Here is a 19,195-nt window from a genome sequence, read left to right on the forward strand (position 1 = left end):
ATGGTTGGAGAATCGTCCTCTTCTGCGGGTGGATCAGGCTCCGCGGTTCGTGTGGAGGAGTTGGTGGAGCAGCTACGCATCATGGCGGTGGAGGCGCATCCGGTGGTCCTGGATGATGAAGACGACTTCGATCCGGTGGCCCCGGATTGTGCCCTAGTGAGGAAGGTGTTGTGCCCGAGTACCCTTCACATCTAGACGATCACATCGGCGTTGCGGCCGACATGGGGCAATCCGAAAGGGTTGCTGTTCCACCCCTTGGGGGATAATGTGTTCGTCGCTGAATTTGGTGTCCAGGCTGACACAACTAGGGTGATCGACGGCTCGCTATGGATGGTGGGCAAGCATGCGATGCTTTTCAAGGTATTCGACCTGAATATTCAGCCGCTTCAAGTTCACTTTGGTCGCTTGGCCGTCTAGGCCCGCATCATGCAGTGGCCGCCAAGGCCCATGAAGGCCAAACTGGGAATGAAATTTGCCAAACCAATTGGGAGGATCTCCAAGGTGTAGTCTGATGCCGACGGCCGCTGTTGGGTAAGTTTAATGCGTGGGCGGGTTGAGTTTGTGGTTCAGGATCCGCTCGTCCGTTATGTGACAGTAACCTCGTCCAAGCTGAATACCAGTGAGATCTACTCCGCGATGTATGAGTGGCTCCCATTTTATTGCCTCTCATGTGGACGTTTGGGTCACTCCTCAATCATGTGTCCGAGCCGAGGGGTCCACTAACAAGTTACCATTGAATGGAGAGCCCCCAAAGAAATATGGGGATCCATAGTCTAGTAATGCTTCTTCATCTGCTGCTGCTGAGGATTCCCATGCAGAGGCACGTGTGCCTTCCTCTGGTCGAGCCAAGCCTGGTGTTCGTCAGGTTCCGACTGGAGGTGAAGGAGAGGTGTCTTCTCCTTTAAAGGGGGGGGACTGGTCGTGGTCGTGGACGACCGGCTCGGGGCCATGGCAAAGGGCGCGGGGTGGACCCTGAACGAGAGTTGTTCCCCGTGTCACGGAAGAAGGGTGACCCTTTGAGGATAAAGAGGAAATCAATTAAAGACCAGGAAGGGACGACTTCTGAGGGGGCTGTGAAGGAGAACACTCTAGCTATTGTTCCGTGTCCTCGTGCTGATTGTGTCTATGATGGTGAGGATAACATCGTTGTTTATGATTCCAACAAGAAGCAACACATCTCAAAAACTCGATCGATAGATCCAGCGGAGGCTGCGAGGCAACCCCGCCTGACGCAATGAGTATCTTATGTTGGAACTGTCGAGGTTTGGGTCGAACTGGACAGTTGGCGAGCTTCACTGGCTTGTGAATCTCTAACCCCTCCCTCCTCTTCCTTTGGGAGACGAAGATGAGGGATTCTCGTGTTAAGAATTTTATGTGGTCGCTTGGGTTCACGAGCTGTTTTTGGTCAACAGTGAGGGTCTCAGTGGTGGTTTCGCTTTGTTTTGGTGTTCATCTGCTGTGATGACCATTCGAGCAGCTAACAAGCGATGCATCGACGCTCAAGTGCAGCTGGATGAAGGTGTGGTTTTTCGGGCGTCCTTCGTGTATGGAGAGCCAAGGCGTGAGAATAGACCCCTTTTCTGGGAGCTGCTATGTCGATTGTGACCGGCTTGGGACGACCCTTGGATCTGTTGTGGGGACTTTAAGGAAGTTCTCTTCCAAGATGAACACTGTGTCCTCGGGATCAGTCTGAGTCTCAGATTTCGACATTCAGGGGCTGCCTAATGGATTGCGGCTTAACTGACTTGGGCTACTCCGGTCCTCGATTCACCTGGTGCAACAAACAAGACTCTTGTAGCCATGTCAAGTGCCGGGTGGACCGGGTTATGGCCAATGGGGCGTTTTCTGGTTGTTTCAAAGATTGTACTATGGAGAACCTCATCGCCACCACATCGGTTCACTACCCCATCTTGATCTCCTTGGAAGGTTCTGCTAATCAGATGCGGACCCCTCCAGTTCAACAAGGTTTTAGGTTTGAAGAAATGTGGTTACGAGGTGAAGACTACAAAGACACTCTTGAGCGGGTGTGGTCGAATGGCAGATCTACAATCCTTCTTTGCAATCTACCTGGTCTAATGCGAAACATGTGGCTCGTTCACTGCCTACTTGGAGGAGAGAGGCTTTTGGGTGCATGTGGCGACATATTGGGAAGCTGGAACGTCATTTGGCTCCTATCCGCGCCTCGCCTCCCTCTCCCACTTTGTTGAATGAGGAACGGTCTTTGGAAGGCCAGCTATGTGAACTGTTTAGCGTGAGGAGATTATGGCGAACCAACGATCGTGGGTCGATTTGCTCAAGTCTGGGGACCGCAACACTGCGTTCTTCCAGGCATGAGCAACGGCTCATTGCAGAACAATCAAAATTTGCTTGTTGGTCAGGGATGATGGCTCGACATGTTCTTCCCAGTGAGAGATCAAGGGACTCGTGCAAAACTTCTACTCCGGCCTGTTTACTGTTGAACCGTCACTAGTAGGAAAAGGTCATTAGTCCCGGTTTCAGACGGACTCTAGTCTCGGTTCTCCAACCGCTACTAAACAATCGGGACTAAAGGCCCATACCTTTAGTCCCGGTTGTCTTACATACCAGGACAAAGCTGCGCCACGTGGCTGTTGCAGGGCGCCAGGGCAGGAGGACCTTTAGTCCCGGTTGGTAACACCAACCGGGACCAAAAGGCAGCCACGCGTCAGCAGCTTGTAGGTGCTGGGTTTTTTAAATGGGGGGGGGTTAGGGGTTTTGGAGGGTTTTATTAGGGGTTTCATATTGTGTTTCCCCTTTTCTTTTTGCGTCCATCATCTTTGGTTCCTTATGTTTGTTGGTGTTTTTGGTCGGTGTCAACTAGACTCTTGCTAGTACGTACATAAAGCATTACACGACATCGCATATTACTCCTCATCATTGTGCATACTAGTTAAAATTAAAGCTCTTCATCATTCTAGGTAAAATAGCATAAAAAGATGAACTCCTCATCATTCTGGTTGTTATCATAGTAGCAAACGAACAAGTTATCACAAGGTTGAAACACTAACTACTATCTCTCTTAGGTAAAAAAAGCAAAATAAAGGAGAACTCCGACATCTCCGTATTGAAGAACACAGATCAACCCATCTTCAACTTGTGGGATGCGCAAGTATTCCTCTCCAAATGGTCTCATGGATGCTTGTATTGCCTTTCTCCATCCTTTGATTGTAAGAGTATCTTCACTTTGATATATCCTCTATTTACCATGATAATTATTCGGGGTTGGTCGTAAGCTAACCATTTGCAAATCAACGGTGGTAAACATCCATTTAGGCATGGTCTCTGGCGGGAGTACCTGTTAGTAATAGGAATATAGTTAGCAAACTAGTTTTCCTTAAGAACAATGTATAAAAAAGATGGATTAGTGACGCAATGGTATAAAAAATCTTACAAAATTGTCTAAAGTGATGTTATGAGGGCTCAACTGGTGCACTACTAGCACATATCCATGATAAACGTTGCCCGTCATGTAATTTTTAGCATGATTGTCAACATCATGAATAAAGTGATGTACCTTTTAGCTAGCAGGTGACCTTTCAGTGTGCCACTGAGAGTAGTTGGTCATGATATTGTCTAGGAGTTTTGTAGCGTCTCCTAACGTGATTTCCATGTACGTTCCACCTGAGGAGGAGTCCAAGATATTGCGAGAAGCGAAATTCAAGCCAGCGTAAAAGATTTGTATAATCATCCACAAACTCAAGCCATGAGCGGGACAATTTCTAATCATAAGCTTCATCCTCTCCCAAGATTGTGCAACGTGTTCATGATCAAGTTGCTTGAAATTCATGATATCGTTACGTAAGGAGATGATCTTAGTCGACGGAAAATACTTGGATATATAAGCATCTTTGCACTTATCCCAAGAATCGATACTATTTTTAGGCAAAGAAGAAAACCAAGTTTTTGCGCGATCTCGCAACGAGAAAGGAAAAAAGTTTTAACTTAATCACGTCATTATCCACATCTCTTTTCTTTTGCATATCACAAAGCTCAATGAAGGTATTGAGATGGGATGCGACATCTTCACTAGGAAGGCCAGAGAATTGCTCTTTTATAACAAGATTCAGCAAAACTGCGTTGATTTCATACGATTCCGCACTAGTGGCAGGAGCAATCGGAGTACTAATAAAATCATTATTATTGGTACTCGAGAAGTCGCAAAGTTTGGTGTTTTCAGCCATGATTACTTCAACAAACAAACAAGCACACAAGCAAGCAAGAAAACCGGCAAAGGAAAACGGCAAAAAGGCAAAAGGCAAAAGAAAACGGCAAAGGAGAAATGCAAATGAAAACGACAAATGTGAAGTGGGGGAGAGGAAAACGAGAGGCAACTGGCAAAAAGGTAAATGCAGGAGATGAGTTTGTGAGACCTACTTGGATAGATCTCTCCTTCCCCGGCAACGGCGCCAGAAATACTTCTGGTACTGCAACAAAAGACCTTCCAACGGTGCCAGAAATAGGCGTGTTGACGGGAGACTGTTCTTTTCTTGATACTCCCCAACAACGGCACGAGGAATCCTTCTGCTACGGCTACGCCTTAAGGGACTTCCTAGGCAAATATGCAAAGGATTTCCCCCGTGGCCTTGGAGCCTTGCGTTGGTGTTCCCTCGAAGCGGAAAGGCTGATGTAGCGCAGCGGTGGTAAGTATTTCCCTCAGTTTGAGAACCAAGGTATCGATCCAGTGAAGGAGTATCTCAAGTGCCTGCACAAACACAAAAAGCTTGCTCCCAACGCTATAAAGGGGTTGTCAATCCCTTATAGATTGTTCGCCAAGTGAGAACTGAAAGCAACAAAGTAACAGAGCAAAGTAAAAGCGAAAGTGGAAACGATAGGTGTGAATAGACCCCGGGGTCGTAGTGTTTACTAGTGGCTTCTCTCATGAAAGCAAGTAGACGGTGGGTGAACAAATTACTGTCAAGCAATTGATAGAACCGCGCAAAGTCGTGACGTCATCTATGACAATGATTATATCTATAGGCATCACGTCCAAAACAAGTAGACCGATACTTTCTGCATCTACTACTATTACTCTACACGTCGATCGCTATCTAGCATGCATCTAGTGTATTAAGTCCAAAAGAATAGAGTAACGCCTTAAGCAAGATGACATGATGTAGATGGACAATCTCATATCTACGACAAAGCCCACCTTGTTACCCTTGATGACAACTACATGATGTGTGCCTTGGTGCCCCTACTGTCACTGGGAAAGGTCACCACACGGTAAGAACCTAAAACCAAGCACGTCTCCCATTGCAAGAATCATAGATCTAGTTGGCCAAACAAAACCCAAGACCCGGAGAGACTTACAAGGATATCAAATCATGCATAAAAGAAATCAGCAAAGACTCAAATATATATCATAGATAATCTGATCACAAATCCACAATGTCGTGGGTATAAGCCTGACAGTAGATGTGTAGGGTACGAAAAGGATGGGGAGAGTCCCAGCTACGGCGAGGTTGTATGAGTTCAGGCCCCTCTGCGGTGGAGGTAACAGCCCTACGTCTCAGTGCTCAGGGAGCTTGTTGTCGAGTGGAAATATAGAATACAATGAGTTGCTAACCCCTCTACCAGTGGGGGAGGGTGGCTTATATAGAGTGCGCTGCCCTCCACAACGGTTCCGGTACAGGGGTGGAGTAGTGGGGATTGAATGCGTACGTTATAGGTAACGTATTCTCTGAATGCTAATAAATGCACCCGGAAACGCACGACCGTTTCCCTCGAGAGAGGTTACGATGTACCGAGTGTAGCTAGTCGGTTAGCTTGGTATCCTCCGAATGTTAGTCTCCGACTGGATGGTCGAGGATCTGTTACCGACTGGATGATGGGGACTCCTTAATTCAGTCGGGACTGACTAAGGGCCTTGTCCTTTGTGAGGGGTAGTCCTTGGGTAGGACCTACATGGCAGGCCTATGACCCTACCCTAGGACTTTGACCCCATCATTAGTCCCCGAATGGATTAGGGTTGAAACGACGAAGCGTTGCTTGAAGTTTGGATCTGACTGGAACAGATTTGGCTTGGGTGTTGCTTGCCTCAATCCATTTTATCTCTTCTGACCAACGATCCGAGTGGAAGTACTCGCGAAACAGACTGTCGGAAGCCAAGTGCTTCAGTGGCATCTTTTGACGCGACGGGTCAACTGACACCGGCGGATTTTCCGGGATCTCAAATTTCGGTTTCCGCGCGCTCAACGAGGATGACGCCATCACGCTCGAGTAGCGCCTGACGCCTCGATTCTCGCGCCTTCAACCTCTCCACTAATATCGCCGCGGTGGGTCGGGGGGATAAGGTTTCGGGGCCACCTGCCAGCGACCCAGTCGAAACCCTACTTAAATCTCGGTGACGAGGCTTCTTCGTTACGCTCGCCGAATCTCTTGCATTTGCCTGCTCCGTCTCTCTCGCCACCTCCAGCGCCTCTACACTCTTCCCTCTCCCTTCCTCCCGCGGGCTCGCAGTTTCCGCCATGACCAAGGGTCAGACGAGCAAGATGGAGGCGAGGAAGAAGAAGGGGAAGGCGTCGGCTCCTGCTCAGCGGCGGCAGCGGCCGCTGCCGGCGGGGTGGATTCAAGGCGACTTCCTCCCCTCCACGGTGACGGAGGGAGATCAGCTGCAGCTGGTCGAGCACGGGATGATCGTGCACAAGGCTTGGAGGCTGCCGGCGGAGAACGAGGTCGAGCCGGCCCCCCGGGAGGGGGAGCGCGTCTTGCTTCTCAGCCACGTCTATCGAGGTTTCTCCTTGCCTCCGCATCCTTTCTTCAAGGGCATCATGAATCACTTCGGGGCACAACTTCACCACTTTCCCCCGAACATCATCGCCCATCTGTCTGCCTTTATAGTTCTGTGCGAGTGTCTCATTGGCTGTCCTCCCCATTGGGGGCTGTTCAAGCACATATTTTCTGCTAGATCCCAGACCATCAAACGACTTAGCCAGTCGGATGATAAAACACATCTTCTCCAGCTCTGCGGGGGTCTAGGTTGCCAGAAAAAGAGTCGGAGCAGTTATCCTACTCTCCAGCTGAGCGAGTCAGTCAGGAACTGGCAGTCGACGTGGTTCTACTGCCAGGATATCGCCTGCCCGAACGCTTCGACAGGGCTGCCTCCCTTTAGCTTAGATCGGCCCACCCCACCTAAGCAACTCGCGCTCACGAGCGCGGAGAAGAACGACATCCAGCCTCTGGTCGGGGCGCTCGTAGATGTCGTCAGGAGGGGGGTCACTGGCATAGACTTGCTGGAGGTCTTCCTTGGTCGGCGTATCCAGCCCCTGCAGGCTCGCGACCACGCCATGTGGCATTATACGGGGCCCGAGGATTCCACTCGGACCAACGTTGTGGGCGTGACTGAGGAGAGGGTGACCTCGTGGGTGCTCTAGATCATAGGCCCGTGCGAGAATCCCAAAGGATCTCGGCGAGTGAAGCCCTTCTGCGCGGATAATCCTCCTCCGAATCAGGTGAGTGGCACTTGTCGAGTGCTCCTAACTGTCTTAATCTTATCATTTGCTTGAATCTCTGTGCGACGTCTGATGTCGCCGACTGAATTTTATGCAAGAGTGGACCAACTGGTTTTCTCCCGTCTCGAACGGGAACCCGGCTGAGGAGGAGGAAGGCAGCCAGGAGGACAGCGTGGAGAGCGCTGAATATGTCTCCGACAGCGGGGAGTCAGAGGAAGAGACCAGCGAGGAAGAGGAAGAAGACGAAGAGCAGGACTCTCCGCCTCCGCAAACAGAGCATCGGACCAAGCGCCGACACGAGCCTGTCGCTCCCTCGGCCCCTCCAGCATCTTCGAGTGCTCCGCCCACTGCCCCGGTGGTCCCGGGTGCTCGGAGCACTAAAAGGGCCAGGGATGCTGCCGCTGAACCTGCGGGTCAGTCTTCCAAGGCAGCCAAACCGAGTGGGTCCAAACCTCGGAAGGCTCTGCCGCGGATGAGGGTTGTTGTCCCCGTCACCTCCACGTAAGTGTATCGATCTTCTAATTTCTTCTGATATCCGAGTGAATTCGTGTTCATTGGTCGAATGGATTTCACTCGACAGAGTTGCTACTTCTGCCACCTCTCCGGCGCGCCAAGAAGACGACCTCATGGACACGGACAACGCCGTCTCGTCCCAGCCAGGTGAGTTGTAGTGACCTTGAGTGTTTTGTTCTATCATAGGTTCTGTCTCTTTCTTTTTCTGAGATCTTGCGTCGTTCGGTCTATCAGGGGCGATTTGCGTGGACGAGGGCGACCAGGGGAGGACTGAACAGGCTGTGGAGCCCGTTCCTGAGGCTGCTCCGCCTGTTGTTGCTCTCGCTGCCGACGTGCCGCCGACTGAGGCGATGCTGCCGACTGAACCGGCGCTGGTGGTTGAGGTGCCGACTGGAACGGACCTCGGGATGCCTCAGGAACTTCCGACGATGCCAGGCTCGTCGAATGTCGAGTTCAACATCCAGCGTCTCCCGGAGGAGCAGGTGGGAGCGGCCAAGGGAGCCATGGTGCAGGCGGAGCTGATGGCTGGGGAAGCCAAGAGGGCCTACGACTCCGTCGCGTCCTTGTACCAGTGGAGCTTGGAGCTGCGGGATGATATCCGAGTAAGTGGGCTAGTAAGTATTTATTTTTCTCTTGTAGCCCACTGGGTGTTTTTGGATAGCAGCTATTGTTTGCAATGGGTTCACTCTGAGTGAACCCAGTGGGTGTAGTCCCCGAGACTTTTGTCGAGTGCTTGCACCGGCAGTTGTCTTTATACATATTGTCTTTGCTTTGGTCAGGTCTGGAAATAACATGACCGACTGCTAGCAGTTGTGTCACTCGGAGTGCACTTTTTGTAAGAGTCTCCGAGAGTAAGGTGTACTCAGGTCGGGTAGTATTGGCCTCGTAGGCGTAGGTGGTAACATGCAGCTCAATAGGGCGGGCCTGCTTGAGTTGCATGCCAGTGGGGTCACTCTCAGTGAACCCACTGGGTGTAGTCCCCGAGACCGCTGTCGACTGCTTGCGTGGGCAGGGGTCTGAAGAACTTAGACTTTTATTGCTGAATTTTCTGATTGTCCCTTGGTGTTTGGTGGCAGAAAACCTGTGAGATGGGAACAGCCTATGAGACTCTCAAGGCGGAGAGGAATCAGCTCGCTGGTGAGCTTGATGCGGCCATGCTCGCAATGGCTGGCATGAAGGATGCTCTGGAGGGACGAGAGAAGTCATTGGAGCAGGCTCGGGAAGCGAACAAGGTGTTGACTGAGGAAGTGGAAAAGATGGGGAAACAGAGGACTGCTCTGATGGGTCAGATGGATGTGCTGAACAAACGGTGCAGAGCACAGGAGAAATATGTCAGCGACTGGGCTCGGCAGATGATGACGCGTCTGGCTGGTAAGTCCTGCTTTGTCCGAGTGGTTGTGCTCACTCGGCACTTATTGTCTGTTTGTCCTGTTGTCGCAGATTTTTGCTTTGACGCCGAAGCTGAAGCAACTGACGTGGAGCGGTCGATTCTTGAGAACGTTCCACTCGGCGAGGACGCCAATCGGGATCTGCTCCGTGCGCACATCCGCGTGGGCAAAGTTGGTCCTTTCATCGGTCAACTGAGAGAAGTCGTTGGCCGAATCGACAAGGAGCTTTGGCCAGAAGATGAGTCGCGGCAGGAGATGGAGAACCTGATGACCCGACTGGAGGAGATTCCCAACCGAGTGCAGTCGTGGAAGAAATCTGCAGCTTGTTGTGGTGCAGATGTTGCTCTGTCTCTGGTCCGAGTCCATTGCAAGGAGGTGCGCGAGGAGAAGTTGAAGACGTTGAAGGTGGCCAACACGAAGAAACTTCGATTCGAAGACTTCATGGAAACCTTCCTTGAAAGCGCCACCCGCATCGCCGATGGTATTGATCTGGACACGTTCGTAGAGCCCTCCAGTCCTGGTGTTAATCCAGATGAAGCGTAAAAACACTTTTATCCTCGGTATGCCGAGTGGATCTGTAAGAAACTTTGGCCACTGCTGTTGGCCTTCACATTCTTGGTTCGGTGTGGGTAAGCTTGATCTACACCGAGCCACTATCTTTGGTTGAACTTTGAATTGATTCTTTTGCTCTTCTGTTGCAATGTTGACTCGAGTTTTTGTTTGGCGTTTCTTGGTGAAGCCAAAAGCAAACATTCGGAACATGTCAGTTGTTTTGACATCTGCATGAGCCTCATTGAGGGTCCGTGGAATTCCCTAAGTCTCCGAGTGTGACGTTTAGAGTACACTCGGAGAAGGTTAATACTTAGGCGATGGTGGATCGCAGCTAAGCCCCCGAGTGTGAGTTGTAGTGCTCACTCGGAGAAGGTTAATACTTAGGCGATGTTGGATCGCAGCTAAGCCCCCGAGTGTGACGTGTAGGGCACACTCGGAGAAGGTTAATACTTAGGCGATGCTGGATCGCAGCTAAGCCCCCGAGTGTGACGTGTAGTGCACACTCGGAGAAGGTTAATATTTAGGCGATGCTGGATCGCAGCTAAGCCCCCGAGTGTGGCGTGTAGTGCACACTCGGAGAAGGTTAATACTTAGGCGATTCTGGATCGTAGCTAAGCCCCCGAGTGTGACGTGTAGTGCACACTCGGAGAAGGTTAATACTTAGGCGATTCTGGATCGCAGCTAAGCCCCCGAGTGTGACGTGTAGTACACACTTGGAGAAGGTTAATACTTAGGCGATTCTGGATCGCAGCTAAGTCCCCGAGTGTGACGTGTAGTGCACACTCGGAGAAGGTTAATACTTAGGCAATGCTGGATCGCAGCTAAGCCCCCGAGTGTGACGTGTAGTGCACACTCGGAGAAAGTTAATACTTAGGCGATTCTGGATCGCAGCTAAGCCCCTGAGTGTGACGTGTAGTGCACACTCGGAGAAGGTTAAAACTTAGGCGATGCTAGATCGCAGCTAAGCCTCCGAGTGTGACGTGTAGTGCACACTCGGAGAAGGTTAATACTTAGGCGATGCTGGATCGCAGCTAAGCCTCCGAGTGTGACCTGTAGTGCACACTCGGAGAAGGTTAATACTTAGGCGATGCTGGATCGCAGCTAAGCCCCCGAGTGTGACGTGTAGTGCACACTCGGAGAAGGTTAAAACTTAGGCGATGCTGGATCGCAGCTAAGCCTCCGAGTGTGACGTGTAGTGCACACTCGGAGAAGGTTAATGCTTAGGCGATGCTGGATCGCAGCTAAGCCCCCTAGTGTGACGTGTAGTGCACACTCGGAGAAGGTTAAAACTTAGGCGATGGTGGATCGCAGCTAAGCCCCCCCGAGTGTGACGTGTAGTGCACACTCGGAGAAGGTTAAAACTTAGGCGATGCTGGATCGCAGCTAAGCCTCCGAGTGTGACGTGTAGTGCACACTCGGAGAAGGTTAATACTTAAGCGATGCTGGATCGCAGCTAAGCTCCCGAGTGTGACGTGTAGTGCACACTCGGAGAAGGTTAAAACTTAGGCGATGCTGGATCGCAGCTAAGCCTCCGAGTGGGACGTGTAGTGCACACTCGGAGAAGGTTAATACTTAGGCGATGCTGGGTCGCAGCTAAGCCCCCGAGTGTGACGTGTAGTGCACACTCGGAGAAGGTTAAAACTTAGGCGATGCTGGATCGCAGCTAAGCCCCCCGAGTGTGACGTGTAGTGCACACTCGGAGAAGGTGAATACTTAGGCGATGCTGGATCGCAGCTAAGTTTTTTTTTGTTGGGACCAGAGTCTGCGACCGCGGAAGAACTTTGAACCTGCAAAAAACTCAATCTGCTTTATATTATTTCACCAATACTTGTTCTTTACATTGCTTCAGTCGACGGTCACGCGTAGAAGCGCTTCAGGAGATCTCCGTTCCATGCACGCGGCTCGTCCGTCTCTCTCTCGATGTTGTAAAGTCTGTATGCTCCGTTGTTCAGCACCTTGGAGATGATGAAGGGTCCTTCCCAGTCTGGAGCCAACTTGTGAGGTCTTTGCTGATCCACTTGGAGCACCAGGTCGCCTGCTTGGAACGTGCGACTTATGACGTGGCGTGCATGGAAACGCCGCAGGTTTTGTTGATAAATGGTTGAGCGAGTTAGTGCCATCTCGCGCTCCTCCTCCAGAAGATCCACTCCATCTTGCCTTGCTTGTTCTGCTTCGGCTTCGGAGAAGAGTTCGACTCGTGGCGCATTGTGAAGCAAGTCACTCGGAAGGACTGCTTCTGCTCCATAAACGAGGAAGAACGGTGATCGCCCTGTAGATCTGTTCGGGGTTGTGCGAAGTCCCCAAAGCACTGAAGGTAGCTCTGTAACCCAAGCGCCAGTGGCATGTCCTATCTCTCGCAGGAGTCGGGGCTTCAAACCTTGCAAAATAAGTCCGTTTGCCCGCTCTGCTTGTCCGTTGGACTGAGGATGCGCTACGGAAGCAAAATCCACTCGGATGCCCTGGCTTGTACATAAACCTTTGAATCTGTCCGAGTCAAAGTTCGTCCCGTTGTCCGTGATTATGCTGTGAGGTACGCCGAATCTGAAGATGATGCCCCTGACAAACTTGACGGCTGTTGAGGCGTCGAGCTTCTTGATGGGCTTCGCTTCGATCCATTTCGTGAACTTGTCGACTGCCACCAACAGATGTGTGTATCCACCTTGGCCTGTCTTGAATGGTCCGACTGTATCTAATCCCCAAACAGCAAACAGCGACACAAGAGGGATCGTCTTCAACGCAGACGTCGGCTTGTGGGACTTGTTGGAGTAGAACTGGCAGCCCTCACATCGGTCAACCATATCTATAGCCATCTCGCTAGCCTGCAGCCAGAAGAAACTTGCCCTGAATGCCTTGGCGACGATTGCTCTCGAAGAAGCGTGATGACCGCAGGTCCCCGAGTGGATATCCTCCAGAATCAGCTGCCCCTCCTCTGGGGAGATGCATCGTTGAAGAACGCCTGAGATACTTTCTTTGTACAATTGGCCATCAATGACAGTGAACGACTTCGACCTGCGGACTATCTGCCTGGCCTGGACCTCGTCTTCCGGTAGTTCTTGCCTCAGGATATATGCAATGATCGGCACAATCCAATCGGGGATGATGGCAAGAATCTCCATGACCAGGTCAACCACAGCAGGCACATCGACTTCAGTCGGATCTGTTGATCGGTTGTGCCGGCTCCTCTGTGAAAGGATCTTCTTTGACTGAGGGAAGGTGGAGGTGCTCGAGGCAGACGTCACTCGGGACTGGTCTCCGAGTGGATCCGAGTTTTTCCAACTCATCGGCTGCTTGGTTCTTCAGTCTGGGCACATGGTGAAGTTCTAGACCTTCAAACTTCTTCTCAAGCTTCCTCACTGCACTGCAATATGTAGTCATGGTGGGGTTCCTGACGTCCCACTCTTTCATCACTTGATTGACCACCAAATCCGAATCGCCGTAGACCATCACGCGACGGACGCCGAGTGAGATGGCCATACGCAACCCGTAGAGGAGAGCTTCATACTCTGCCTCGTTGTTGGAGGAATCGAAGTGTATCTGTAGCACGTACTTGAGCTTGTCGCCCTTTGGTGATATGATCACAACGCCAACGCCGGAGCCATTCAACATCTTGGACCCATCGAAGAACATTGTCCAATGGGCCGAGCAGATGTTGCTCGGTTGCTGCTGTTCTACCCATTCTGCTATGAAGTCAGCCAGAGCTTGAGACTTAATAGCTTTCTTGGCCTCGAACTTGATATCACGGTACAGCATCTCCATCGCCCACTTCGCCACTCGGCCTGACGTGTCTCGATTGTGGAGAATTTCCGACAATGGAGCGTCACAAACGACAGACACCGAGTGGTCTTGGAAATAATGGGCCACCTTCTTCGTAGTCATGTAAATCCCGTTGATAAGTTTTTGATAGTGGGGATACCTCTGCTTGGAAGGAGTCAGGACTTCGGAGACGTAGTACACTGGCCGCTGAACTTTGTATGCTTTGCCTTCTTTTTCTCGTTCGACTGTAAGAACAGTACTGACGACTTGATTTGTAGCCGCGATATACGGAAGAAGGGGCTCTTTACTGAGCGGAGCAGTAAGAACCGGCTGGGTGGAAAGTAAGACTTTGAGGTCGCGAATGCGACTTGGGCTTCGTCTGTCCACTCGAAGGTATCTGATTTCTTCATGAGTCGGTACAGAGGAAGCGCTTTCTCGCCTGAGTTGACTGATGAACCTGCTCAAAGCCGCTAGGCAACCTGTGAGCCGTTGGACGTCGTGTATTCTGACCGGCCTCTCCATTCGGACGATGGTCCCGATCTTCTCGGGGTTGACATCGATCCCTCGTTCGGAAACGAAGAAACCGAGTAACTTTCCGCTGGGAACGCCGAATGAACATTTGGAGGGGTTGAGTTTGATATCGTACCTACGAAGGTTGGCAAATGTTTCTGCCAAGTCGGACAGCAGGTCGGAACCTTTGCGTGACTTGACTACGATATCATCCATATACGCCTCCACATTCCGACCGATCTGGTCGAGGAGACATTTTTGGATCATGCGCCTAAAGGTAGCTCCTGCATTCTTCAGACCGAATGGCATAGTGATGTAGCAGAAGCACTCGAATGGGGTGATGAAGGCTGTTTTTAACTCATCGGGACCATACAGATGGATCTGATGATAGCCCGAGTAGGCATCAAGAAATGACAGACGCTCGCAACCCGCAGTCGAATCGACAATCTGATCTATGCGGGGGAGTGGAAAATGGTCTTTCGGGCAGACCTTATTGAGATGCTTGAAGTCGATGCACATTCGGAGCGACTTGTCCTTCTTGGGCACCATGACAACATTGGCGAGCCACTCGGAGTGGTGAACCTCGGGAATGAAGTTGGCTGCCAGCAACTTGGCCACCTCTTCCCCGATTGCCTTCCTCTTGTGTGCGGCGGACCGGCGCAGGCGCTCTCGGACCGAGAAGCGGGATCCACATGCAGTCGGTGCTCAGCCAACTCCCTGGGTACACCTGGCATGTCAGAGGGTTTCCATGCGAAGATGTCCCAGTTCTCTCGTATGAATTGGGTGAGCTCGGCTTCCTATTTAGGATCAAGGCTGGTGGAGATGTTCGTCGGGGCAGCAGTGGCGTCTGTCGGGTGGATGCTGACCTTCTTCGTCCATCTTCGTATGAACCGGACATGGCTGGTCCAGGATGGGGTTATTGAACTGCTTCTTCTTGGGGGTGAACTGAGCCTTCCCTTTGCCCTTGAACTTGGCATTGGTTACGGCTGCAGCTTCTGCTTGCGGAGCGGTCGGAGCTTTCTGCTTCTGCGTCCGAGTGTTGCCCCCGTCTCCTTCAGCGACTGTTTTGTGCTTGCCGCTTCGGATGCGGTCCTCTTCTTCGCCATTTGCATAGCGTGTCGCTATCTCCATCATCTTGCTCATGGAGATGTCGCCAGTTCGGCCAAACTTAAGGTACAAATCCCTGTACCGCACTCCTGCCTTGAAAGCGCAGACTGCTTGATGCTCGGTGACGTTCTCCACTGTGTGGTAGAGAGTTGTCCAACGCTGGATGAAGTCGCGCAGGGGCTCATTCTTCTTCTGGACGCAGTGCTGTAGCTCCACGAGGCCAGCAGGGCGCTTGCACGTCCCTTCGAAGGTCCTGATGAACACCCGGGCCAGATCCGCCCGGCTGTAGATGCTCGAGGGGGCCAACTGATTCAACCACGCTCGCGCCGAGCCGTCGAGCATCAGAGGGAGGTGCTTCATGGCGACATGGTCGTCTCCTCCTCCGATCTGGACTGCCACTCGGTAATCATCCAGCCACGTTTCTGGCTTGGACTCTCCTGTAAACTTGCTGGCTTGGACTCTCCGATCTGGAACTTGTGGAGGGGTGCGTGAACGGCGGCGATCTTCGTGATTTATGGAACGGCTGCCTCCTCTGTGCCGCTGATGGGAACCAGGGCTGTGAACCGACCGATGCGTATTCGCATGAACGAAACTATTATGGATCCTATTATGTGATTGGGAGACTGCCGAATTCTGCTGCTGCGCCGTGTGCAACAGGGCTCGGATCTGCTCGATTCCCCTACCAGCCTCTGAATCAGTCGGCTGGAGGGAATCGGCTATCTTGGCAGATGCAGCCAAGTTGAGGAGGGGTGTCAGGAACAACTCCACGTTGCTCCGCCGAGTGTGTCGACTAGCAGAACGGCGAGGCGGACGACGCGCACCGGACGTTTCGCCAATCTCGTGCTCGTTCCGGCCAGCTTGACGGGGATCTTCATGGGAGTTGGCCATGTGTACTTCTACTGCAGGCCCGCGACCCGCATACTCGGAAGGAAACTCAGTCGGAACTGGGCCCGAGTGCTGGGACTGCAGGGCAACCACAACAGACTCTAGAACCGCTACTTGCGAAGACGCATTCTGGCGCGCCTGGGCGTGTTGCACCCAACGCTGGAGTCGCGGACGGCGAGACCGCTTGCTACGGCGCGTGACGGTGGTGCACGTCGACACCGGAGCCGACTGTTGGAGAAGAAGAACGCCGCGGGCGCCGGCACGGAAGTGCGTAGCCCCACGACGGGGAAGCGCCTCGATGTCGAGGGGCGCATCCCAAAGCCACGCCGAATCGTCGACGATGAAGGAGAGAGCGCCGAAAAAGATCTGGTGACCCATGCTCGAATCTCCGCTAGACGACATGACGAAAGGAAGTAACCGCAAACTCGCCGGAAGTCGCTTAGACGCTTGCCCCACGGTGGGCGCCAACTGTCGTGGGTATAAGCCTGACAGTAGATGTGTAGGGTACGAAAAGGATGGGCAGAGTCCCAGCTACGGCGAGGTTGTATGAGTTCAGGCCCCTCTGCGTTGGAGGTAACAGCCCTACGTCTCAGTGCTCAGGGAGCTTGTTGTCGAGTGGAAATATAGAATACAATGAGTTGCTAACCCCTCTACCAGTGAGGGAGGGTGGCTTATATAGAGTGTGCTGCCCTCCACAACGGTTCCGGTACAGGGGTGGAGTAGTGGGGATTGAATGCATACGTTACAGGTAACGTATGCTCTGAATGCTAATAAATGCACCCGGAAACGCACGACCGTTTCCCTCCAGAGAGGTTACGATGTACCGAGTGTAGCCTGTCGGTTAGCTTGGTATCCTCCGAATGCTAGTCTCCGACTGGATGGTCGAGGATCTGTTACCGACTGGATGATGGGGACTCCTTAATTCAGTCGGGACTGACTAAGGGCCTTGTCCTTTGTGAGGGGTAGTCCTTGGGTAGGACCTACATGGCAGGCCTATGACCCTACCCTAGGACTATGACCCCATCACACAATTCATCAGATCTCAACAAACACACCGTCAAAGAGGATTACATCGGATAGATCTGCATGAAGATCATGGAGAACTTTGTATTGAAGATCCAAGAGAGAGAAGAAGCCATCTAGCTACTAACTACGGACCCGTAGGTCTGAAGTGAACTACTCACGAGTCATTGGAGGGGCGATGATGTTGATGTAGAAGCCCTCCAACTCCAAAGTCCACTCCGGCAGGGCATCGGGAAGGGTCTCTAGATGAGAACTCGCGGAAACGGAACCTTGCGGCGGCGGAAAAGTATTTTCGTGGATCCCTTGATTTTTTTCTGTATTTTAGGGAATATATAGGCGAAGGAGCTAGGTCAGGGGGGCGCCAGGGAGGCCACAAGCCTGCCATCCGCCGCCCCTGGTGGCGGATAGGGGGCTTGTGGGCCCCCTGTAGCCCTCCTGGCTTGGCCCTCAAGCCTCCTGATCTTCTTTCGTTCGGGAAAAATTTATTTCGGAGATTTTATTCCGTTTGGACTCCGTTCCAAAATCAGATCTGAAAATAGCCAAAAACATAGAAAAAACAGGAACTGGCACTTGGCACTGAATTAATAAGTTAGTCCCCCAAAAAAGATATAAAAGGTACATAAAAGATCCAAAGATGACAAGATAACAACATGAAACCATCAAAAATTATAGATACGTTTGAGACGTATCAGGCCTCGACTGCAAGTGAGCAACAATGGGCAATGATCCAAGAGCAATGATGACATGGCGTGAAGAACATGGCTGTCAAAGGAAACATCCCAGTCATCATTGCAGAAGAAACTGTCGATCTTGTAGATTGTTGGATTCAATGTTACTCATAGTTAGATTTGGCCGCTTGTTACTCCATGTGAAATGCCTATTCCGCAAATAAATCTCTTCGAGCTTGCAATCATGTAGCGATGCACGGAATCGGTTGATATGGCTACGACCGATGTTGACATTACTTTTACCCCGGGGGCGGTAGATTTGGTTGAAATCTCCGAGCGCAAGCCAACACAAACCTGACGGCGTTCGGAGCGTGGAGAGCTCCGCGAAGAACTCATCTTTCTTAGAGTAGTCGGTTGGTCCGTAGACAATGGTGAGAGTGAAAGGGGCCGAGCCCATGCGTGTTGTCATGATTGCCGAGAGGCAAAAACTCGAGTCACAACATTGAAAACCCGGACTACATCGTCATCCCATAGTAAGAGGATACCCCCTTTGGTACCATCCGCCGGAAGAAAAGCCAAATTGTGCAGGCATTGCCCATCGAGGTGGGGCTAAATTTCATGTTTTGACCCTTTTGCTGAAGTAAATCAAGATATGACCCTTGTTTGTAAAAATTTCGGGATCTGACCCTTTTCCTATCGCCAAGCCTCATGATAATAGGGTATAACAATCTACCGTCAAGGTCTCTAGCGATAGGAAAAGGGACCACGTCAGCTCACTGCACTTCTACCGCCATAGGCGTTGGCGGTAGCAGATGCACCCGTGCTGCAAGGTGCGTGGCGGTACGGTGCGTGCGTGCAGACTTGGCGGTAGGTCGTTATACCCTACAGCCATAAGGCTTGGCAGTGGAAAAAGGATCGGATCCTGATTTTTTTATAAACGAGGGTTAGATTTTGATTTACTTCAAAAAAAGATCAAAACATGAAATTTTGGCCCGAGGTGGGCGGCGATGAAGTTGTCGATATACTGCAACTTTGTCTCCTGCAGCAGGCAATGTTGCACTGCGTCGCAGCGAGGGTCTCATGAACAGTGGTTCTCCTGTCAGGGGCATTGAGCCCGCGCACATTCGAACACAGGTTGCCCATATCATCGTCATGCATTTGTATACTTATTGTTCCCTGATACACAATGTACTCTTCGATCGCTTATTGTCCCCTGATAATGATGATCTATTATGCTATATATCCTGTCACTTGTGAAGAATTAAACACGTTATACCGTGATGATGGCATGACGAATTCAAAAGGCACTAGTAGAAAACAAGCCTTT

General features: G+C 51.5%; 1 protein-coding gene across 1 annotated transcript in view; it reads left to right on the forward strand.

Annotated features, from left to right (window-relative positions):
* Positions 1 to 19,195, forward strand: part of LOC123450816 — a 37,871-nt gene continuing 18,676 nt past the window's right edge. Inside the window, exons 1-2 of the mRNA XM_045127893.1 lie at positions 1 to 165; positions 295 to 360. Of these exons, the coding sequence (XP_044983828.1) occupies positions 1 to 165; positions 295 to 360 (231 nt within the window). The remainder of the gene's footprint in view (positions 166 to 294; positions 361 to 19,195) is intronic.

Source organism: Hordeum vulgare, chromosome 4H (genome assembly GCF_904849725.1).
Source record: "Hordeum vulgare subsp. vulgare chromosome 4H, MorexV3_pseudomolecules_assembly, whole genome shotgun sequence".
In the NCBI taxonomy this organism is placed as follows: Eukaryota; Viridiplantae; Streptophyta; class Magnoliopsida; order Poales; family Poaceae; genus Hordeum; species Hordeum vulgare.